The 23345-nt window shown below is 38.1% G+C and overlaps 1 protein-coding gene across 1 annotated transcript in view; it reads right to left on the bottom strand.

The window, feature by feature from the left end:
* Positions 1–466: 466 nt before the first annotated feature.
* Positions 467–23345, bottom strand: part of LOC147526481 (uncharacterized) — a 179947-nt gene continuing 157068 nt past the window's right edge. Inside the window, exons 5-16 of the mRNA XM_086629916.1 lie at positions 16843–17043; positions 14335–14439; positions 13398–13525; positions 7925–8005; positions 6125–6247; positions 5368–5460; positions 3776–3836; positions 3148–3296; positions 2486–2689; positions 1786–1952; positions 1163–1314; positions 467–531 (exon numbers count right to left, since the gene is read on the bottom strand). Of these exons, the coding sequence (XP_086486042.1) occupies positions 467–531; positions 1163–1314; positions 1786–1952; positions 2486–2689; positions 3148–3296; positions 3776–3836; positions 5368–5460; positions 6125–6247; positions 7925–8005; positions 13398–13525; positions 14335–14439; positions 16843–17043 (1529 nt within the window). The remainder of the gene's footprint in view (positions 532–1162; positions 1315–1785; positions 1953–2485; positions 2690–3147; positions 3297–3775; positions 3837–5367; positions 5461–6124; positions 6248–7924; positions 8006–13397; positions 13526–14334; positions 14440–16842; positions 17044–23345) is intronic.

Genomic DNA, 23345 nt, shown 5'->3' on the forward strand with positions numbered 1-23345 from the left:
AATATTTCATTTGTAACCTACTACTAAACAGGAAATCTGTGCATCCCAAATCGTTAGATATATGAACACATTAATATACGTTTACTTGTAACAGGCATCAAAGGCCATCAAGATGGATAAAAAGATTTTTATGTAACAGTAAAATAGATATACACATGTAAAAACAGAACATGGGAATCCGTTCATACACAGAAAGGTGTAGCCATATAATTCACTAGTTAGCAAAGATATGTCATACTTTAATGTAGATGTGCTTAGGGGTTAGGTATACAACTGTAGATCTCTGTATGTAATTCCCATTGAGACTTGCTTTTTGGAAAAAGATGCATGTATATACATCACAGGATATAATCTAGAGCAAATCTCAAATCCTTTAAGAATGGTTAGGAAAAGGAGGGTATTTTTTAATATCTTCTTTAAAACCATGCTGGATGATACATTGTAATATATTACCTTGATTTCCGTTTTAAACTTCTGTACGAGTTCCTCTGGACGGTGACTCTGTTTCCTCAGAGTATGTTACAGGATCTTCTGGAGAGTTCCAGTAATTATACAGTTACATATAGTAATATAGAAATAGTAATTGTCTCAAACAGAAGCTCATGACCACCTTCTTTTCCCTGCCTAAACCACCAAACCCAGGTTTTGTGTTGCAGAATCGTAGAAAAAACAAGCCAAATATTTGGAAAGATTTTCTGCTAGTCCTCTCAGAAGAGCACAATGTGATAAATTAATGCAATGGATATTTTGAAGTTTTCTTCAAAAGGAGTTACCTCCTTCTGAATTCTGCATTTGCTGTCACATTCAGTCCATGACGGTCAAATCTAGGGGGATCCTGGATGTGTCTACCTTGGACACTCACTGAGATATTTAGACACAATATACAAAAGACACCTGATTTTCAAAATGATGAAAATACCAAAGAAAAGATGAACAGTGGGGTATAAATGTGGAAACCATGTGTTTACTAGCCATGACCCGGTATTAAAATTCATACAGTAATTAAAATGCACATAAATTAAGGTGTTTCATGGGATACCTTATGGCATGGCAGCAGCATGCATCTAAATGCCTTTTACGGCTGTACTGTGCTTTCCTATATTAAAAAGTGAGTTAGATGAGGATAATTAAGCTTCTCTGAATTGACAAGAGGATTTCTCACCTGCCAAAGCTACATAAAGACAATCCCTTTTGATCCAGTTGGGGATTTCCCCTGTCTGAATACAATCGAACACAATTTTCTCTGTTTCAACATTTTCTAATTCGGACTTTGCTTTCCCAAGATTTCTGAAAAGCTTCATTGAGAGCTGTGTCCTGTTATTTAAAAAACCAAACAAACAAACAAACAGAGAAACCAAAACCACAACCAAAAAAACAACAACAAAAAAAGAGTTTATAAGGAACTGGTTACTTAAACCACAAGAAAGAGTCAATTATCCAGAATATGAGGAAGAAATATCATGTAAAAATATAGAAAGAAGGAGATGTTGATGTTGTAGCAGAGACTTGCCAAATAAGCTTATTTCAGCTTATTTTATAATACACTGGATAAAACTTGCACAACCTAGTTAAGCTGAAATGTTTTCCTGCTTTTTGTAGCTGGTGTTTCTAAATTCCCTGATTTCTTTCTTAGAATAAACGTAGACTCTACTTTGATTTTTTTCCCCCTGTAACTATGCATGGAAATTATAATAGCGTTCCTTAAAATATATTTTCTCTCTTTGAAAACAGCTCATTATTTTTCTGTATTATTTCTATCTTTGCTTTCTTAACTATCCAATATACCTTTTGTCATCCATAGGTTCATTTCCGTAAAATACTTCATAGGACAGAATGTCAGCCTGAGCGTTATTAAAGGCTTCTTTCCGATCAGCCCTTTCATCCTCGTTATTCCTGATAAGCTGACTGATGTACTGTTGTGCCCCAGGGACATCACAATATATGGTGTGAACCTACCACGGATAAAAAATTAGATCATATTTCCTGCAAAGCTGGCACATCTGTTTGTAATTCATGTAGTTCATGTAACCACTGGAAGGACAGAAAAACATATTTTTTCCATGATGCCATTCTCACGCTTCACCAATTTATCTTTTAAAATAATGCTAATTAAGAAGTGTGCAAGTTGGTCTAATCAGTTTTCTGTAGACTGACTTTCAGTAGGTATTTATGGTTCTTTAATTCCATGTGTTGTTTGGAAAATCTCATCTGTAACCTTTAAATAGAATCATAGAATGGTTTGGGTTGGAAGAGACCTCAAAGATCATCTAGTTCCAACCCCCCTGTCATGGGCAGGGATACCCTCCACTACACAAGGTTGTCCAAAGCCTCATCCAACCTGGCCTTGAATCAATGTACACAAAATATCTTTTCCATTTTTTTTAAGACTAAAACAATAATAAATAAAACTACATCTTTTTCCTTATTGAACTTTTTCCAAAACACAATAAATTGTTTTCCATCTTTGCAGTAACAGAGGTCTTACCTTCTTGACAAGAGTTTTCAAGAATATTAGCACTGTGACTTGAGGTTTCGTTGTCTTGTTATATCTTCTTTCTCGTTGTAGGAGCTCAGTGACTTCTTTCTCTCGTCTCTGTAAGGATTCCTGTATCTTTTGCAGCATGGTGTGTGCTTGCCAAAGATATTCATTTTCCATTGACCATTCAGGCTTCTCTTCTTCATTAGCTACCTGGGGGGCAACAAAGATAACTCTTATAAACTAAGCCAGGATCTAGATTTTCATTCTTTTCGTATGAAATGGCCAAGATTTTGATGAGCAAGGGAGAGTAAAAATGGAGAAAAGCAAAAGAAACACCAAATAAGAAGGGTTACTTGTTTTCAATGTTCGGAATATAGTTTTTATAATTCAAAGTAGATCTTTAAAAGATTATTTAGCAAAGTTTGTACTATCTAATATTATAATGAAAACAATAGCACACTATCAGTGATTCCAGGAGAATAAGAATTCTTTTTATTGCTGTGGTGTTTTAATCATTCATCACTAATTTATCATTCTCAAGCCATGTGTATATTTGCACACAGTTTTTATTGTCAGTCCCTAGCCTTTGCTAGATTCAGCCTGATTGCCTTTGAAATACCTGCAATAATGTTAAAAACAACGAGTCACATTTCCATTTTTGTGCTCACTTGTACAGTTTTTAATTCTAAAACCACTGACGCATCTGCTTTTTCTCCTTCTGTCTTTTCGGACTTTTGCTGAAGAATTTTCATCTGGAAATTCATGAGGTCATGCACTCTTTCCACATAGAGACTGATGTTGTGAAGTTCCTGCAAAGCTGTATTGAAAACAATAGGATAAACAGGATAAACAAGAACAACTTCAGCATTTATAATATGCAGTTCCTAGAATATTGTCTAGGCCAGCCAAATTATCTCCCTTTAGAAAGAAAGAATTTAGAATGAACTCATAATTTGAACAATCAAGAATTCTATTTGTTTATTAATTCTCAAAGAACTGTAAAGGAGTCCTGCTTTGTTTTGGTTTAAATGTCTAAAAGGTAAGTTACAAGTGCTGAAATAGACCTACTCAAAACCAATGCTGATTATAATAAGCCAGTTATGCTAAGGAGTTTGGAGTCTTGGCAGATATTATTTCTAGCTTCAATGTTCCTCTATTATTCCATCTGCAATACAGTATTTCGGTGGAAAAGCTTATACTAACTTCAGCTGGTATACACCTCAGTGTAAACAGAAAAACAAACAGGAAAAGAAATAGAAAGATGAAGAATTTCTGTGTCTGAAATAAAAAACTTACTCAGTGTGTGCTGGGTATAAAGATAATCTAAGTTTTTACACAAATTTTCTAGAATCCAGACCTGTAAGAAAAAAAAAATAGAAGATAGCAGGAGATCAGTGTTACCAGTTTTCATATTTCCTTGAGAAGAATAATCAATAATAGTGAATTAATGTTTTTACCAGTTAGTGACACAGCCTAACACAAATTGGCTGTTACAACAAAATGGAGAAATATACCAGAGCTTGCTCAGACTCCAGTGTTTTTACAAGGTTCTGTACCAAGATGTCCTATGCTCATATTTTTGTTAGCATCTGTCCACATTGACAGAATGAAAGAAGAGACAAAAATTATGGAGCCTCCTGAAACATTTGAAGAACTAAGCTTTTGGAAACACAGTCCTAAGGCAGCGCTGAAGAAAAGGTTGTGTGCATCAAATCTTGTCAGCCTTATTTTGTCTAAGAAAAGGTATTCCTTTTTCCTACAAGCCTTGGAACATTGTATCCTCATCACTTCTTACTCTTTGTTATAATATTTTTGCTACATTTCCCTGATATACAACAATTAGGTCAAAGGATTTTAAACCCCATGATTTTTCACAGTTTGTCAATCAGGAATAGAGTATGATTGTGATAGACAGTGTTGAAAGTGTTTGAGAAAAGAAAACCTGTATTTTAGATACTGGTGCTATGCAAAATTTAATCGAAAGGTGGTGCTGCATCATTAAAAAAAACCCCACAACTATTTCCTGAGACTTTCACTCTGAAATCCTACAGAAATCTGAATTGAGTTTCATAAATGCAAAAGAGAATCTGGCTCTGAGACTACCTGTCCCCATCTCCCCTTCCAAGTTTGGCTAAGATCTCTCTGAATACATGTCTTGGAGTAGTGCAGTGAAAATTGACTGTTATACAGCAACGTCGAAGATTTGCAAAATTACAGAAAGACTTGCTCATATTATGCAGAATACAACACTGTGCAGAAAATAACAATTATCAGACCATGCTCACAGATGCTATCTGTAAAAAACACAACAAATTTATTTATTTTTCCACCTCTGCAGCCATCTCAGTTCTTTAATAAACTGAAGTTGCATTATTACAGAGAATTTCAGAAAATCAGAGGAACTTTAAGCACTTTCCTTTTTCCTGAGAACTACCAAGTGAGGTAGTTTTGCTGCTAGGTCAGCCAGTTGCATGGCAGTGTTGAAGTGGCTTAGATGAGGTGAAGTTTTTGTTCATTCTTAATGCTAATTGCTAAATAAAAAATAACCAATTTCCTCTACAGTGACTTTAAAATTCTTCAAAAGACATAAAATGTGAAATGAGAGAGAAATGACAATTTAATATTTTTTAGTGGAAAGAATAATATAGTATGATAAAAAAATGTACATCATCTTCATTGGTGTTTAAAGGCCAAATCTACTTGGGTGCTCTGAATAAAGGGAAGGCAGGTGCATAGCAGTTCACTCTTAGCTGATTTAGATGTACGTACCTAAAGGCAGACAGTGTGGTTTCCACGTGCCTTAGGCTCCCGGAGACAGCACACACTGGAAATGTCAATTACAACACTGTCTTAACTCCAAAAAGAAAACCCAAACGAGCTTTGCTTACCTTTTCTTCTTCCCATTTCTCTGTTTGTTGCTTCATTTGGTCAAGAAGATCTTCCTTCTCTTGGATCAGTTGTCTGTTTCTTTCCCTCAGGGTCTGACAGCAGTAAAATAAGACAAAAGGGATTACAATTTCTGCATCAGTGCTTCAGTTTTCAAAAAGGCCTATAGTTTGGGTTTTTTCATTCCATGCATGTTCAGAACTAATAACATTTGGACCAGGCTGCTAAGTCCTGGGAATCTTGCACAAAAATAATAAAAATTGACCGATTTATAATGACTGTATGAGCCCAGAGGTGGTCTGATTCTATAGACCCTCCATAAAGGCATGAATGGGTTGAACCTTATCCTCAGTAGCAGAATAGAAGGAGGAAAGAGATAAACCGTAATAACTGTTCATCACCAGAAAAGCATTACACATTCTATATATTCTGTGAATATCTTTACACTTTCTTTTCATAAAAACAAGGCTATTTCCAAGTGCATAATCACAGACAGTATGGGAGAACGTCACGCTGAGTTTCCATTGGGGGCGCAAAGACAGGCCAAGCTATGAAAACTCTTTTGGAAACATACTGCATAAGGCTTTACTCATCCCCAGAAGGAGACAGACATGGCTTTATATTAATTTCGTAAACTCTGTGTCTTCATTTGACTGTCTGTCCCTAAGAAAAAAATCATTACTTATACAGCCTGTTCCTGCAACCTCCAGAAGTACCTGCCACTCTTACTGCCATGGAAAAATTGTACTTCTTGGTTACCTTAACTGTATCTTGCCAGTGTGTGTTGCTCTTGTTCATCAGCTCTCGGTAAGCTTCTAACTGGGATTTCAGACTCCTCATTTTCTCACCGTAATGTTTTTTTATGGTAGTTATAGTGTGCTCCTGTATTATAAGATTATTGAGAAAATGAATAGTGAGTGAAAATGTGAAAGCCAAGCATGATAAAGAGAAGAGTTTCCACAACAGGTAATGCTTGGTTTTCTTTCTTCATTGCTTTTTATTGCCTGCAAACATTTCTTATTGATCACAGGAAGTTTGTATTTTCACTTGCTGTAGCTGTTTCTCTCTTTTTCTGCAGAAGTAGAAACCAAAGCCTTACTGAAAGCACAATGGAATGAATTCACTCTAAGCATAGCTAAACAATTTTAAAGAAATTAGTTTTTTCTCAGAAAACAAAAGCTTGGAAGTGTAAGATATATGTAGCACAAAAAATAACTTTCAGAAGCAGGAAACATTTAAATAAAGCAACAAAATTTTATGAGGAATATAAACAAATCAGAAACTTTAAAAAGCACAGATATTTCCAGTGCTTCTAGGAATTATTTTTATTTCAGAGATTTTAATTAATAACACCTTACAGCAGGCAAAATGAAAGAGGTTCTGTGAAGAAGGATCATTACAGTCACTGTGTTTGCATCTGCGCCCAGAAGGCAATTCTCTCTTACTGTGCATCTGTGTTCTTCCTGTTTCTCTGTTTCTCTTCCCCTAGTGATCTACAGAGCCAATTGAAAGTGTAAGATGTGACTGTGCAAGGGTTATATTCCTACTGAAGCACAGAATTTGATTTACACATGTATTGCAATGCTTGTGCAGATGTACTAACCTGAGAATAAGATGAAGTCCTATTCCCTCCCAAAGGATATCAAGCCTTTGTACGCTATATACAGGAAACTCTCTCAAGTTCGTTTTACAGTCTGAAGGGTTTGTTCACTTCCCATTGGAGGTTCCAGAGTAATTTCTGAATCTTTTCTCTGTGCGCCCTCTGGGCAGAATAAACTTTAATTGTACGGAAAGCACACATCTGCATAGGAACTAAGTGGCTATCTTACTCTGGATTGGAAAAGGAGAATAATGTGACAAATAAGCAGAAAGGTGAAGCAGTGGTTGCAAGAAAAGGTTTCAGAACAGTGTAGCCAAAGATTATGTGGGTAATCTCATATTTTGGGAGAATTACCGGCTAGTAGAATGCAGAACTGCTTCCACTAAAGAAAGTAAGGCACTATGGGGTTATGGTCACAGGACTGGCACATCTGTGTCCTCATTGTAACCTTGCAGGGGTTTACAGGTGGAGGGATTCTGCTATTCTGTAAACCATATTGACAAAATATTGCAAGGCTAAAGCAAAGCAAAGTGCAAAGTAGAGGAGAAAGTACCTGCAGAGGAAGAAGCTGTATAACTTTCCACTTTAGCAATGAGGGAAGACAGTATAGCTTGGCACTGCTCTTTACAACAAGGTAATTCTTGAGAGGCACAACCTACATAAATGCAAATATTCTAACCATAGTGTCAGGTGTTAGAGGAAGGTGGCATTTAAGAAAAAAGTTCACTAGCAAGTAAAGTTTAGAAAAATCTCTGCAACTGTACCAAACAAAAAATAAAACCAGATTTCACAAAGTTGTAAGATCTAGTACACTTAAAGATACATTGACTTTACTTCTGGAGACTTAGAATGGGTAGTTAAATGCAGACGTAAATGTGAATGAAGCAGATTTTATCCCTCTGTGTCATTTTGACTAATGGTATGACACAATGACAATGCTAATGTGCCAGAATAATTACCTGGTTTTCTTTCCTTATGTCATCTAGTTGTCTGATTATCTTCATGTGTTTGTTTTTCATTTGCTGCATGTCTTTCACAATCTGTAGAGGATGAAGGAAATTATCAACTTAAAGCACCAGCAACTCCAGTTATAATGAACCATCAAACAATTTTTAGGTACATTTCTCAAAATGACAGATACAGTACCATGAAGAGTTTGATCTTGAAAACAGATAAATAGCCAACAGGACTGCGGGCCAAAGCTTTCAGGCTTCAACAACTAGAAAATATGTTATGTTACTGAATAAAAGCCTGTATATGACTTGAAATAGATTTTATTTACTGGTCCTAGCATTGCATCTCCACCTCTTCCTTTTTACTTTATTGATTTGAACGGAGTACAGAAGACACAGTTATCACAATTATTCTAAAGTTCTTGAAAATGAAAAACAGCATTGTGAAGCTTATTACTGAGAAGAAAGTAAAAAAAGAAAAAAAGGCTAGGCAGTGGAGAAGATCGCATTTTTACGTTTAAGAGTTAGATAACATAAATTGGACACAGACTACATTCCATGTTATTTCATGTGCCATTAAAGTAATTTGAAAACCTGCAAAAATGATATAACTAAGGTGTACTACAGGCATTTTTCATCACTAATAAAACCAGATGTATACATAAGGGACTGACTAGGTGACCTTTTTCCTGTCTGAAAAGGAGTCGTTTAAGATTAAAATTGCATCAGGATCCTCAGTGACTCAGATTTATTCATTTTGTTTCTAATCCAATTCATAGCAGTCACAGAAGGAAAATTCCACTATCTCCCATCCCAGTTTCTGCTGTCCACTTTTCTTTTGACGTACTTGTCTGGTAGCTGCAATGTCAAATTACGCAACACTGATACTTGTGCATCTTAAATGAGGCTAACAGATACCACTGGATGAATAACAAAAATAATGAACATGATTATATGTAAATTATAAAAATCTGGAGCTTTTCAGAGATTTCCCTGGTTTGACTTCTTCATTTAAGTGTAATACTATGCAGATTCTGCTGACAGTGAGCAGCTCAGCTAAAATAAAAAAGAAAAATTAAAAAAAAATCTTTTTTTTTGTGGTGGCTGATGTATTATTTTTACATAATCGTGGTTGTTAACATGGATCTGTAATGACATATAATTTTTGTGAGTACTTACAAGCAGTTAATTTGAGACTGAAAAATCTATACCATCTGACATTGCCATGTTTCAAATGATATCAAAGTAGCAAAGTGGTATTGAAATACACTGTCCCATTTAACCCCCATCAAAGACACTTTTGTATAAGTAGAGGTATTTTAGAGAGACACAATGAAAAGGTTGACACACCAGAAAAGCCTTTTCTAGGAGAAGACTGAAAAGATCGAGATGGGTTTATCTCTCTTATCACCCACAGAGCTCTGCGTCATCTTAACTAGATTGCATCAGGTATTTGAACCAGGTCAGGCAGTGCCAGAGCCATTTTCTGATACAGGATGGCACTGGTGAGAACATCTGTGTGAGGTGTGACCAGGTGGAAGATGGTGGTGGAGCTGCAAGAGGATGTAGGAAGGTTAAGGAGTGTCAGGGAGTCTGAGAAAGAGATAGACCATTGGTGTCCTGCTCTGCCCAACCTGAGACAGACATAAGAACAGCCACCAGAGAAAAATTAAGATCAAGCGGATCCTGTATCCACCCCCACAAGGCTGAAAGCTTAAAGAAAATAAGTGAATAGAGGAAAGTTCATGCTCAGGAAGGCAGGTGAACCCCCTCCTTGCCCACCTGACCTTCTCAGGTGCCTCTGCACAACAGATATGAGGCTCTGGATGTGGAAGGTCAGTCAATGGATGATGTGTATGACGGTCCATCTACCCCAGAGGTGTTGCCAGGGTCAGAAAGGCCTGGCCCTTGTATCCTAACCACCTTCAAAAGGAAGAAAAGATGAGTAATACTTATAGCAGACTCCCATCTGAGGGGAACAGAGGATCCAATATGCTAGGCAGACCCTCCTCTTAGGGAAGCCTACTGCTTCCCTGGCGCCTGGGTTAAGGACATCGCTACGAAACTTCCTAGTCTGTACTGCCCTCAGACTAATACCTGTTACTGCTCTTCCATGTGGGTGGCGATGAAGCCGCAACGTGTAGTCCAAAAGCGATCAAGAGAGGCTTCAGGGCCTTGGGACGATTGGTAAAGGAATCTGAGGCACAGGTTATTTTTTCCTGTCTTCTTCCAGTTGCGGGCTGCAACACTGGAAGAAGCAGATGTGCCCAGTCTACTAATACATGGCTTCGTGGCTGGTGTCACTGCCACAGTTTTGTGGTTTTTGGTAATGGGATGGCCTATATGGCACTAGGCTTGCTGGTGCCAGATGAGATTTACCTTTCTGAAAGGGGAAAGAGGGTCTTTGCTCATGAGCTAGTACGACTAATTGACAGGGCTTTAAACTGGACTTGAAGGGGGAGCGGGATAATATCAGGCTTGCCTGTGACAAGCTGAGAGCATCTGAAGAGCAACAGAAAGAAATTCCAGACACTCCAGCCAGGAAGTCAGATTCATCGAGGGCCCAATTTAAATGCCTCTATGCAAATCCACATAGATGGGGAATAAACAAGAGGAGTTAGAGGTGTGTGCACGCCTGCAGGGTGATGATTTTAATGGCATCACAGAGATGCTGTGAGACAAATCCTGTGACGAGAGTGTCAGAATGGAAAGATACAGGCTCTTTAGGAAGGACAGGCAGGGGATACAAGGAAAAGGTGTCACCCTCTGTGGCAAAGACCAGCTGGAGTGCATGGAGCTCCACCTGGGGATGGATGAGGACCAGACCAAGAGCTTATGGGTCAGGATTAGAGGAAGGGCAGGGGACATTATAGTGACGGTCTGCTACAAACCACCTGACTGGGAAGACTGAAGACAGATAGGAGCAGCCTCATGTTCAAGAGCCCTGGTCCTCATGGGGGACTTCAACCACCCCGATTTCTGTTGGACAGACAACGCATCAGGGCATAAGCAGTCCAGGAGGTTCCTGGAATGCATTGATGATAATTTCCTTCTCCAAGTGACAGAGGAACCAAGGAGGAGAGGTGCTATGCTGGACCTTGTTCTCATCAACAAGGAGGAGCTGGTGGGAAATGTGAAGCTCAAGGGCAGCCTTGGCTGCAATGAACATGAAATGGTGGAGTTCAAGATCCTTAGAGTGGCAAGGAATGTGCACAGCAAGCTCACTACCTTGGATTTCAGGAGAATGGACTTGGGCCTCTTCAGGAATCTGCTTGGTAGAGTACCATGGGATAAAGCCCTGGAGGGGCTTATCTAAGAAAGATGGATAATATTCAAGGATCACCTCCTCCAAGCTCAGGAGCAGTGCATCCCAACAAAGAGGAAGTCTGGATTAAACAGCAGGAGGGCTGTATGGATGAACAAAGAGCTCCTGCACAAACTCAAGCACAAAAGGGAAGACTACAGAGGGTGGAAGCAAGGACAGATAGCGTGGGAAGAATGCAAAGAAATTGTCGAACCAACCAAGAATCAAGTTAGGAAAGGTAAAACCATGATGGAATTTAATCTGGCCAGGGACATAAAGGGCAACAAGAAAAGCTTCTACAGGTATGTCAGTGACAAAGGAGGACTAGGGAAAATGTAGCTCCTCTCCAGAAGGAAATAGGACACCTAGTTACCTGGGATGGGGAGAAGGCTGAGGTACTCAATGATTTTTTTGCCTCAGTCTTCACTGGCAAGTGTTCTGGCCGCACCACCCAAGTCACAGAAGGCAAAGGCAGGGACTGGGTGAATGAAGAACCGCCCACTGTAGGAGAAGATCGGTTCGAGACCATCAAAGGAATCCAAAGGTGCACAAATCCATGGGTCCTGATGAGATGCATCCATGAGTCCTGAGGCAACTGGCAGACAAAGTTGCTAAACCATTATCCATCATATTTGAGAAGTTGTGGCAGTCTGGTGAAGTTGCCACTGACTGCAAAAAGCTCCCATCTTTAAAAAAGGTAAAAAGGAAGACTTAGGGAACTACAGGCCAGTCAGTCCCACCTCTGAGCCTGGCAAGATCATGGAGCAGATCCTCCTGGGAACTGTGCTAAGGCACACGGAAAATAAGGAGGTGATTAGTGACAGCCAACATGGCTTCACTAAGGGCAAATCCTGCCTGACTAATTTGTTGGCCTTCTATGATGAGGTTACAGCATTGGTGGATAAGGGAAGAGCAACTGACATTGTCTACCTGGACTCGTCCAAAGCATTTGACACTGTCCTGCACGACATCCTTATCTCTAAATTGGAGAGACACTGATTTGATAGATGGACCACTCAGTGGATAAGGAATTGGCTGGATGATCACACTCAGGGAGTTGTGGTCAATGGCTCAATGTCCAAGTGGAGATCAATGACGAGTGGCATTCCTGAGGGATTGGTATTGCATCTAGCACTATTTACATCTTTGTTGGTGACATGGACAGTGGGATTGAGAGCACTCTCAGCGAGTTTGCTGATGACAACAAACTGTGTGGTGTGGTCAACATGCTGGAGGGAAGAAATGTCATCCAGAGGGACCTTGACAGGCTTCATTTATGGGCCCATAAGAACCTCATGAAGTTCAATAAGGCCAAGTGCAAAGTTCTGCACAGGGTCGGGGCAATCCCAAGCACAAATGCAGGCTAGGTGGGGAATGGATTGAGAGCAGCCATGAGGAGAAGGACTTGGGGATTACGGTTGATGAGAAGCTCAACATGAGCCAGCAATGTGCACTTACAGCCCAGAAAACCATCTGTATCCTGGGCTGTATCAAAAGAAGGGTGGCCAGCAGGTCTCTATCTGCTCTTGTGAGAACCCACCTGCAGTACTGCGCTCACCTCTGAGGCCCCCTACTGAAGAAGGACATGGGTCTGTTGGAATGAGTCCAGAGGGCCACAAAGATGATTTGAGGGCTGAAGCAGCTCTGCTATGAAGACAGGCTGAGAGAGCTGGGGCTGTCCAGTCTGGAGAAGAAAAGGCTCCAGGGAGACCTTCTAGCAGCCTTCCAATACTGAAAGGTGGCCTACAAGAAAGCTGGAGAAGGACTCTTTAGAAGGGCATGGAGTGATAGGGCAATGGTAATGGCTTTAAACTGAAAGAGGTGAGATTTTGATTAGATTTAAGGAAGAAATTTTTCACTCTGAGGGTGGTGAGGCACTGGAACAGCTTGCCCAGAGAAGTTGTGGGTGCCCAGTCCCTGGAAGTGTTCAAGGCCATGTTGGATGAGGCTTTGGGCAACCTGGTGTAGTGGAGGGTGTCCCTGCCCATGGCAGGGGGGTTGGAACTAGATGATCTTTGAGGTCCCTTCCAACCCAAACCATTCTATGATTCTATGAAAAGAGACACTTAATACAATTAACAATCTTTTGTGCTGTAAATTATTCATTCATGCTGGGACTTTTGATGGTGGAGGAGTGGGTGTTTGTTGTGTTAGGTTTTTGGTTTTTTTTTTTACCTTGGTGATATATAATGTAGCTAACTTGTATGGAACATATAGGACTTCTTCTTTGGTTGTACATTCCTCCAGGTCAGTTGCTTTGTGGTCAGCAACGGAAGAAATGCCCGATGTGTTCAGATGATCTACTGCATAACAAAAAAGACTTTATGAAGTTGAAGTAGAGAACTAAAATTCACAGCAACTCCAGATGTACATATACATTTTAAAATTCTTTTTAGAGACATCAAGTATAGTTTTAAAATGTTTCTTTTTTTTCTGATAACAAAGAAAACAAACCTTTGCGAGAAGAATTTTACAGCTCTGACTTGTCTTCTTTGGTCTATGGACATCATCACACATAGTTATGTGGTTTGACAACTACTTGTCCATGAATACTCTAATGCTAGTTACCTACATATATTTATGTAATTAAAGCTACAAATAAAAAGTTTTTTTTTAAAAAAGCAGAAATATTTTGCCTTTTGAGAAAATAGTCTTTTATCACAGCTAAGAGGGCACTTTACAGCCTCTTTCAATACTACCTTTTTCAAGTTGTTGAATAGACTCAGTTTACATCAGAGAATGATACAAAATTTTAAAATTTCATTTTCTTTTCATTAATTAAAAGCTATATTTACTTCTGCTTTTTCTAATCAGATCTGTCTGGCTTAAAACAGTAGGTGACTTCCTATTGGAAAATTATTTTGAGTATCATAATCCTTAACTAAATATCATAATTAACTAGTGGGTGTTTAAGGTCAAAAGAGACTGATCTGATTACTTAGAATGGTGACTTGTATAAGTCCAAGCTATGGAACTGAATTCAGAAATCCAAGTTATACAACATCATTGAATCAGAGCTGACACAGAAGAAAAAAAAAAAACAATCCTCCTCATTTCTGTCATGTATCATGTACTCCAGAAAATAGGAATAATATTTACTATAAAAATATACCTTTTTCTAGAGCTCTGTTTTCACTCCATCCAATCAGGGAATTCAGAAAAGACCACTTGTTTATATTCATTCCAAGCTTGTGCAGCCATGAGTTTTCCTCTCCATCTGTTAAGAAATTTCAGGTGCTAAAATCAGATGAAAATCACTGAAATTCTCTGAATTCTCTTGATCTCCTAAATCATTGGATTTAGATGTGGTATTCATTAATTCTGTCGGGACCAAAAGAGTTTTAAATGAGTAAAAGGAATAGAAAAGAATGAGAGATCAGGAAATGACTGGAAGAGCCAAAAGCATAAGAAAGGTGTCATAATTGTTTGAGACTTGAATGGTTCCATCTGATTCTGAAAATAGATATTTATTGAATCCAAAGGCTGTTCTCTGGACTCGTTTCTCATCTTCTGTCAAAATCTTTTCAAAATGCAATTTTGAAAAATTTTAAAACAAAGTGGAATTGCCCAACATCTTTGAAAATATGTGTGTGACTGTGTAGGGGCAGGGGTGGATCACATTTTTAGATGAGACTTATCTGATGCAGGTTTATTAATGAGCACTCTGGATGCATGCAACACTCCTGCTGAGGGAAAACAAAGCTACAACACCCAACGTGAGTAACTTCTTCCAGTGCTCTGGTGTGAAATGGAGAACAGTGTCTGAAAGATGTCCTCTGACTATGAATTGGTCAAAACAATTAGAAGAAATTAAGAATTTTTTGTCCACTGGGAAAATCCAAATGTATAGCTACCTTTCCTGAGATCCTGAAGCAATATTAATTTACTTCCATGGCGCAGTGATTTTCTGCAACCAAATATCTGTCTCTTCACATTCGCTTTTATCGGACATACTGTAACAGAATGTAGTGGTTTAAAATACAGTCTATCCAGCTACTCCATGGAACCACCAGATCCTATTCCCATACAGCCATAAAGGTCTTGTTTTTCAAAAGCCTATTTTGATGGTTTAAAAAATATGTACCCTAAATAAAGGGTTGAGAAGAGTATCCTTCACTCAAGTTAGTCTTTTTTGATTCATTATTTTCATCACTACACATTTCATACATATGTAGATATATATATCAGCTTTTGTTCTGTGAATTATGTCAGTGAAGGATGCATGTTATTATATTTTACAAGTATAATACGGATATTTTACAAGTATAATAACATAATATTTGTATAAGATATATTATACAAATTATATGTAGAATAGCTACTTCTTTAAGGACTTTGATGCCTCACATCTACAACGTTTTCATTCATATTTGGCTTTCTTTCCACTACCTTGGAGACTATGTGAAGTGACAATTATTCTTGAAAAAACCTTCTACTTCTCATAATCCTACTTTTGGCAAAATCAGCCACTACAACGTTAGTGCTTGCAGGCCAAGAGTGTAGGGTCTATCCTTCCATCTAGGATAAAGATTAATCTTAAACACTTAATGGAAAACAAACATACAGATATTGTTTCATACTGAAAAATATGGATTACTATATCACCTGCTGAAATGACTGCAAAATTTCTTTCAGTCTATAGTAACCCATTGAGAAGAAAGGTATTTGAAAGTCCCCAAAGTTAATTCACAAATGCTAAAATTTCTCTCATCAGCTTAATATTTCATAGAGCATGCGGCTCCCAAAACTACTGAATATATCTTTTCACACCACTCTTGTGAGTTAACTCATGTAGAACGGGGATAAATATATACAAATGAGTGATGTACAGTGTAATTGCTCACCATCCCTTGACCGAGGCCTGTCTCGTCCCAAACTAATGATCCCGAAACAGATAAATCCTGATACCGTAATCCTGGATGAACAGGAGGCCCGAAAATAGAGAGCGAGACAGAGAGAGCACTCCGAGAGTCCGAAAGTGAGAGTCCCGGAAGAGCAAAGGCCCTTCTTTCCGGCTGTCCCTCACTTTTATACTGGGCATGACGCTGCATGATATGGAATACTAATTGGCCAGTTTGGCCTCAATCCTAAGTCCAAGTAAAAATCATAAGGAGAATCACGGACTCCCCGTCCCGGCCATGCTCCCCCTATCCTGTTGTGCTCCTGCACACTGGCAAGAATATGGCAAGCTGAGAAGTCCTTGAGACCTCAGTGCCAGCTACAAACATCAGCTTGCTATCAACATTCTTCTCAGAGTGAGTCTCTGAGTAAAACCAAACCTTGGAGCTCTTCCAGCTGCTAAAAAGAAGAGCTGACTCTGTCCCAGCTAAAACCAGGACATGGGTATAAAGCCAACAGGCACCTCTTGTACATAAGGAGCTTGAGGACTGCTTCCATTACCTGTATACTGAACCATGACAGGAACTCTCCCACTTAGTCCATATTCACATTAACCTGTATTCAAGCTATATAGCACTAATGATGTAATAGGGACTGTAATGCTAATGCAGCTCTACTTCTGTGAGGCAAAATATGGTAATGGGGTACCAGTCTGCGCTTTTGTGGAAAACAACAAAGTACACTCTCATTGCGAACACCTGAGGCATGAAGTACTGCTTACCCTCCTCAGGTGTGTCTTCAATCATAACACTTTTAATCACACGTGAAGGTTGTTCTTGTATCTCCTCTGAATAATCAATAATGCTGCCTGGTAGAAGAACAGATGAGTGAACGGTGGTCTGTGGTTTAGTTTCAGGATCAATTCTTACTGAATCTTCAGAGACTGGAGAGCCTGAACGGGTAATTGTTCGCACCCATGCTTCTGGAAAAACAAGCAAAGAATTGTTGTTAATAAAAGATCTATTAGTGGAAAATCTTCCTTTTTCTTTTTCTCCTTGCCAGCCTCATAACTTCCCTAGAGAAAGATACTGCTTTTCCAGCTCTTCCTGGTGTATGGAACAGCCAAACACAACTCCGTTATGAGGAAGAAAATAAATACTTTATTCTGAGCCTGAAATACAAAACACAGGCTTTTCAGGAAGCAATCACAGCACATGCACAGAAATTAAAATCCAAGTGGCTGTAAGTTTAGCAGCTGAATTCATGTCATTACAGAGTTTCTAGCTATCTAGCTACGGATCTCACTGTTGGTACTTGCTCACTTTCTGTCATTACACTAAAAAGCCTAGAGCCTTTAAAAATTTGCCTTATGCACACTGAGAAGGACTTAAAATTAGAATTCTAGAAGTAACAAGGCTCATCAAGAATTATGATGTTGGCAAAGTAATTGCTAAAAGTAACGTGAACTGGTTGAAGTTGTATATAACTAATGAAGCTGACAAAACATTTTCGTATGGCAGATGTAGAAATGCAGCTTAAGCAAGGACTGTGTTTTCTAAGGATAAAGGATCCTCACCTGACCTTCTTCATAGCTGTAATGGTTCCTACATTCATGGCAAAGCTCAATACTCCATTCTTTCACAATGCACTCTTTAAAGTATTTGTGAGTTCCTTCCCCATGGGAAAAAAATCATAAGGAATTTAATTACCTTCTTTCTAGCCCGAGTGCTTTCTTTTTCAGAGTGGAATCTACTGCGGCTGACTAGAGAACACTGAAGTATGGTACCCGAGAGCAGTTGCTAAAAATGCCACTGACTGCTCCATCCCGCAGAGAGCTTCTCAGATTGCCATTTCACCCTCATCCCTCAGTGTACACTGTGATGACCACAGCGCTCCATTTTATACAGAAGGTGTACCTTAAACTCAAATTCACCTGGAGCCTGCACAGCAGGGTCCAATGTCAACAGACTTTTAATTTTATTTTTAATGTTTTATCAGGATAAACAAGTAGTTATTCCTCTCTTTGTATTCCTTTCCTGTAATATACACTTTTTTCTTCATTATATATAAATGGTAGAAACGAAGAACTTTTTGAGACATGAAAACAGCTTATCTCTGTTCACCAAAATTCCTAGTGAGAAAACTTTTGTCTCTGGGGGCTTCATTACAAGATTTTATCACTTCCTCTAGACAGACTAAGTTCAGCAGTGAATTTCTTGCCCCTCTGGTATTTTCTCTCAGTAATTTCCTTTGCAATTCTGGATAATCACACAGGATTTTCATAAATAGTGGAACAGAAACAGCTTTTGCTGTATTCTGTTAGAGATTTTTTCTTTTTTTCTGGTGATTTTTGGGCACCAAAAACTCAGGATAATTGTGTGGTTCAGCTTAATATATGTAATAACAATACTTGCATGATAAAAAAGATCAGGCTGGTTTCAAAAATCTTTCCCTCCTACCATCACCACAGTTGGGAACTTTTTTTATGTTTCCCCAATCAATTTGCCCAGTAGCACTAGCAAAACAAACAGCACAAGAATATGTTCCTATACAGATATCAGCTTCTGTTGTGGTTTAACTCCAGCTGGCAGCTAAGCCCCCTGTGGCATGGGTGAGAGAATCAGAAGAGTAACAGCAAAAAAACTCATGGGTTGAGTTAAAGACAATTTAATAGGTAAAGCAAAGCTCTATGTGCAAGCAAAACAAAATAAGGAATTAATTCACTACTTCCCATTGGCAGGCAGATGTTTAGTTACTTCCAGGAAAGCAGGACTTCATCACGTGTAATGTTTACTTGGAAAGACAAATGACATGACTCCAAAAACCCTCGCTTCCTCCTCCTCTCTCCAAGCTTTTATTGTTGTGCACAGCGTCATATGGCATGAGATATCCCCTTGGTCAGCTGCCCCAGCTGTGTCCCTTCCCATGTGCTTGTGACCCTCCAGCCTACTTGTTGGTAAGGCAGTGTGAGAAGCAGGGCAGGCCTTGACACTGGGCAAGTGCTGCTCAGCAACAACTAAAACATTGTGTGTTATCAACAGAGTTTTGGTCACAAATTCATAGCACCATCCAGGCTGCTATGAAGAAAATTAACTCTATCCCAACCAAAACCAGTAGAGCCTCCTAGTAGCCTGAAATGTAGGTGATATTAGGTTGGGAGCTGAGCAAAAACTTCTTGAAGCAGGAAGAATAAAATGAATTTCCATGGAAGTTAAATGGGATAAGCACTGAAACTATGAAATAAGAAAGCTGAAGCACAAAACCTCTGTCCAGAAAACAAACTTACATAAATTTTAGTGCTATCTGAGTAGGAAAGTTTGATAAAGGCCACATGCAATTACAGTATTGTTTGATGGTACTGACTATGAGATACAGACTGTGAAGCATTCTCACTCAAACAAAGAAGCACTGTTGGAAGAGTGAAGGAAGCTCTAGAGAAACATTTACATACATGTTTTAAGCTAAGATTAAAGATGAAAGCAGCTTCTGAGTATAGCATTTGGAGTATAGTAAGAAGCTGATATCCATAAAGAGAAAGCTGTCACATGTTTGATTCTACTGTGGTCAGGTTAGAAACAAGGATTTTTCACACCGCCTTTTAATAAAAAAGATTACATTATAAAGTACCTTAATCTATTATCTGTTTCAGTACTGTACCTCAAAGAATAGTGATTTAGAAGGAAAGGACTAAACCTAATAAACTTTGATAATTCATTCATGCAACCAGGATTCTACCCATTTGAAAATCCCTCTTCCTTTATGGCCATGCTGATTGGTTGGCAATCTAATAGAAGTAATTCCCAGAAAACTTCATCTCAAGATCAGAACTCAGTCGAAATAAAATAAAAATATCTTCACAATTCCAGAAGGTATTTAGTACAACTCTTTCAGACTGAAGGTCTTCATTAGATAAGTACTTGGAAAGACCTTCACCGTGTAAAATAAATATGAAAAATACGAAACCACAGTTTTTCTGACAGTGGGCTTTACCCCTTTCTTTCCTCTGTAAGGAGAGGATTCCGTGAAAGACTTCCAGAAAGAAATATCTATACTTTATTTTGCAGAACAGGACTTTTGATAGAGGATGCTTCTAATGAGCAGTGAGAAAATACATGCTTCATTTGTATAGTGAGCGTGCAGACAGTAATCAATAATACAATATCAGAAGTAGTTCAGAGTTTAATTTTACCCACAGTCATTTCTTTATAGTATTTTAGACATAACATAACCAGCTTTGGGGTTTGAAGTGAGGGATTGGATCATTTACAAAACTACATTTTACCACCCCTTCCTTCCCTGAGATATTTTCTATTTCTGCCTAGCATTATTTAAGATGCAAAAGGAAAGACTTATATTTTGAGAAATGGAGGCAAACAGATTCCTTGCGATACAACCTGAATAGATTTGTCCTGTATTAAAAAAGTTTAGTAGAACTTCCCATGGCAGGGAGATTGGAATAGATGATCTTCAAAGGTCCCTTCCAATGCAAACAATTCAATGATCTACCATTCATTTTCATATCACCTTCACTCCCAAAAATGGATCTCAATATGGTGTTTCTTTTCAAGTTTAACTACCTGATCAGACTGTTGCCAAGTCCAAGACTATTTTGGAAATTTTAGAAGGGTATCATTTTTACATAAAAGTTTTAATTTTAGTTTAAAGTTTTAGTTCCTCTGTCAACACAGGAACTTTCTTCATCCCTTCCATCTATGGAAATTTAGCACACAGCACTCTTGTCACACGTTGTCTCAGGTGTTAGCTGATTGTTGTCCTGTGTGCAGATACAACTGCTAAACATTTGATGAGAAACACAAAATGTTCTCACATTCATAATCCTGACACTGAAGTGTAAATATGTGCATTGTGCAGTCTGTGTGGAAAACACGATCAATCATCCTCCATGCAGATCGTCAGTGTGTAAACAGTGATTGCAGGAAGGAAAGTGAACAACAGCTGTCTATGGCTACATCTTCACGGGGGTGGTTAGAGGACCTACATGGTAGGTTGTCCTGACAAATATATCTGCTTGGTTGAGATGAAATCTTAATTGGTACTTTAAAACAGATGCCTGGGAAGCACAGAGGGATATTTTTTTTTTTTTAAATTAAAAAACACATGTTAAAATACGAGCAGTCAGTCTCCTGGTTTATAGCATGCATGGTTCATAGCCAGGCCACTCCCTGCTAATATTTTATGCTTAAGAATTAACAATGCACTTCAGATGCAGTTGTAGCTGAAAACAGCTGATCCCCTATCACATTACTTTTGTGCTGTTTCATACTGACTCCAGTAAAATTTACTCTTCTAACATCTAGGGGTTTTCCAGCATAAATTCTGAGGTCTGTCTTGTAGCTTAATCACATCCCACGTTTCACTATTTAGCTACTTTTTTGCTATAGTGGCTTCTATTTTATGCCTGGCTCCAGCATATACTGCTTTGTGACAGAGCTTTATATTCTTTTTACAGAAGTGGCCAGCAGCAATTCTGAAAGATGAATGGAAAGAGAAGTATCTTCATAATACTGCTTAAAACAGGCAAACGAGATAGAAGAGGACCACTTCTTTTAGGGGATGTAACTCCAAAGTCTCATAGCTTTTATGTTTTGTTTAAAGATAATATTTTCCCTAAAAAAATAAAGATATCAAAGCATGCCAGTATGAAAAAACATAATTCTATTATATCATTATTAAAATATTATTATTATATTGCATTTGAAGGACACATATTCCTCATGCTGTAAAAGTATCTGCATGTTAGAGTCTGCATTTTTAAATGATCAAATCAAAGTAAAACATAAAAAATGTCATAGCACTGCACTCTAAATTTCCTCTTTCCTCATAACAAATCCCTCCTGAAAACAGATCAGAGAAAATATAAAGCAGATGTGCCATGTTGTGTGTCGTTACATAACGAGAATGTTTCAGAGGATTTCAGAGCAAAGGCAACTGGTCTGGCAGTTATTTTCTTTTCATGAAATATTTCTTATGTTTTGCATCCTTAGTAGTAACTTAGTTGAAAGATATAAATGCTGCTGTTGTATACAGTAATAGTCTACCAAAAGGAAAAGACAATTTATGACAAGCAAGTTGTGCCTGATTACTCTCGTTAGAGTAAAGGAACGGTATTTTTAATACAGAATTACAGGCATCAGTACAGTTTTGCTAGAAAATTTTCATTTCATGTTACTATCAGCTTTTTTTTTTTTTTTTTTTTGCCAGGAGCAACAATCCAGCAGTACTCAGCTACTAGAGAAAGTACACAGATTTAAACCTCAAAATTGTGTATTCTGAAGAACTTCTAAGATGTTCCAAAGCAACACAAAAGAAAAATTGCCGTCCTTTCATTGTACCATAAGTACAACCTGAATAATGCATATATCCAAATGAATCCTGTATATTTAAAATCAATTTTTTTCATTATAAGATCAAAATCTTCAAGATAACATTGACTAATATTCTGAAGAGGAGACCTTCATGTGTTGTGTCTCTTCCAGCAACCACTTCCTTTTGTGAGACAAGAAGGGAAAAAGATTGAAGATGGAAACCTTTTTTGACTGTATTGGTAATGTTTTCAATCCAAACACTGTCCTAAGGCAGTGTAATATAAATTCAAAGTTATTTGCTCTGACTGTATCTAATTGCTTGCAGCTATGGTCTGAGGGAAAACAGAAAGTGCTCTGTGAAAGGTATAACTTTTGACCAGAAAAGTTTGATATCTGTTAAGAGTAATTATTTCAAAAATTTAAAAGTTTTTCCTTGTACAATAAATACAAAACCTAAGAATTTAGTGTAAGTTCATCACAAAGTCCACATACAATAATAAATATGATATAATAATATAATTTTATTTGTCCGCATTAGCATCATCTCTGTATACATTGTTATCTTTGATAAAATCATTGTGATCACGAACTTAAATATTTATAAGTGCATCTTTATATCATCTATTTTAATTTTCAGAAAATTCTTTCCTTTCTTGCCAGAAAAAAATGAGCTTATAAAATAAAAATAAAAATTCTCTTTCTCTGCAGGTAAGATATTTCCATTGCCTACTGAATTGTGCAGTATATTTACAGAGATCAAAAAAAACAGAGGTGGATGGTAATCCAGCCTTTACACTTAACTCCAAGTTTATTTGTGAGTTTACTGAATTGAAAAGGGGTAGGACGAAAAGACCAGTTCTCATATAATTACAGGCATATCAGAGTAATCCTCTCAAAATGCTGCTATGCTCAGAATCTCAATAGCAATGGACATTTCACAGAATCAGACGTTGTGAAA

This window comes from Tauraco erythrolophus, chromosome Z, assembly GCF_009769465.1.
Source record: "Tauraco erythrolophus isolate bTauEry1 chromosome Z, bTauEry1.pri, whole genome shotgun sequence".
Lineage (NCBI taxonomy): Eukaryota > Metazoa > Chordata > Aves > Musophagiformes > Musophagidae > Tauraco > Tauraco erythrolophus.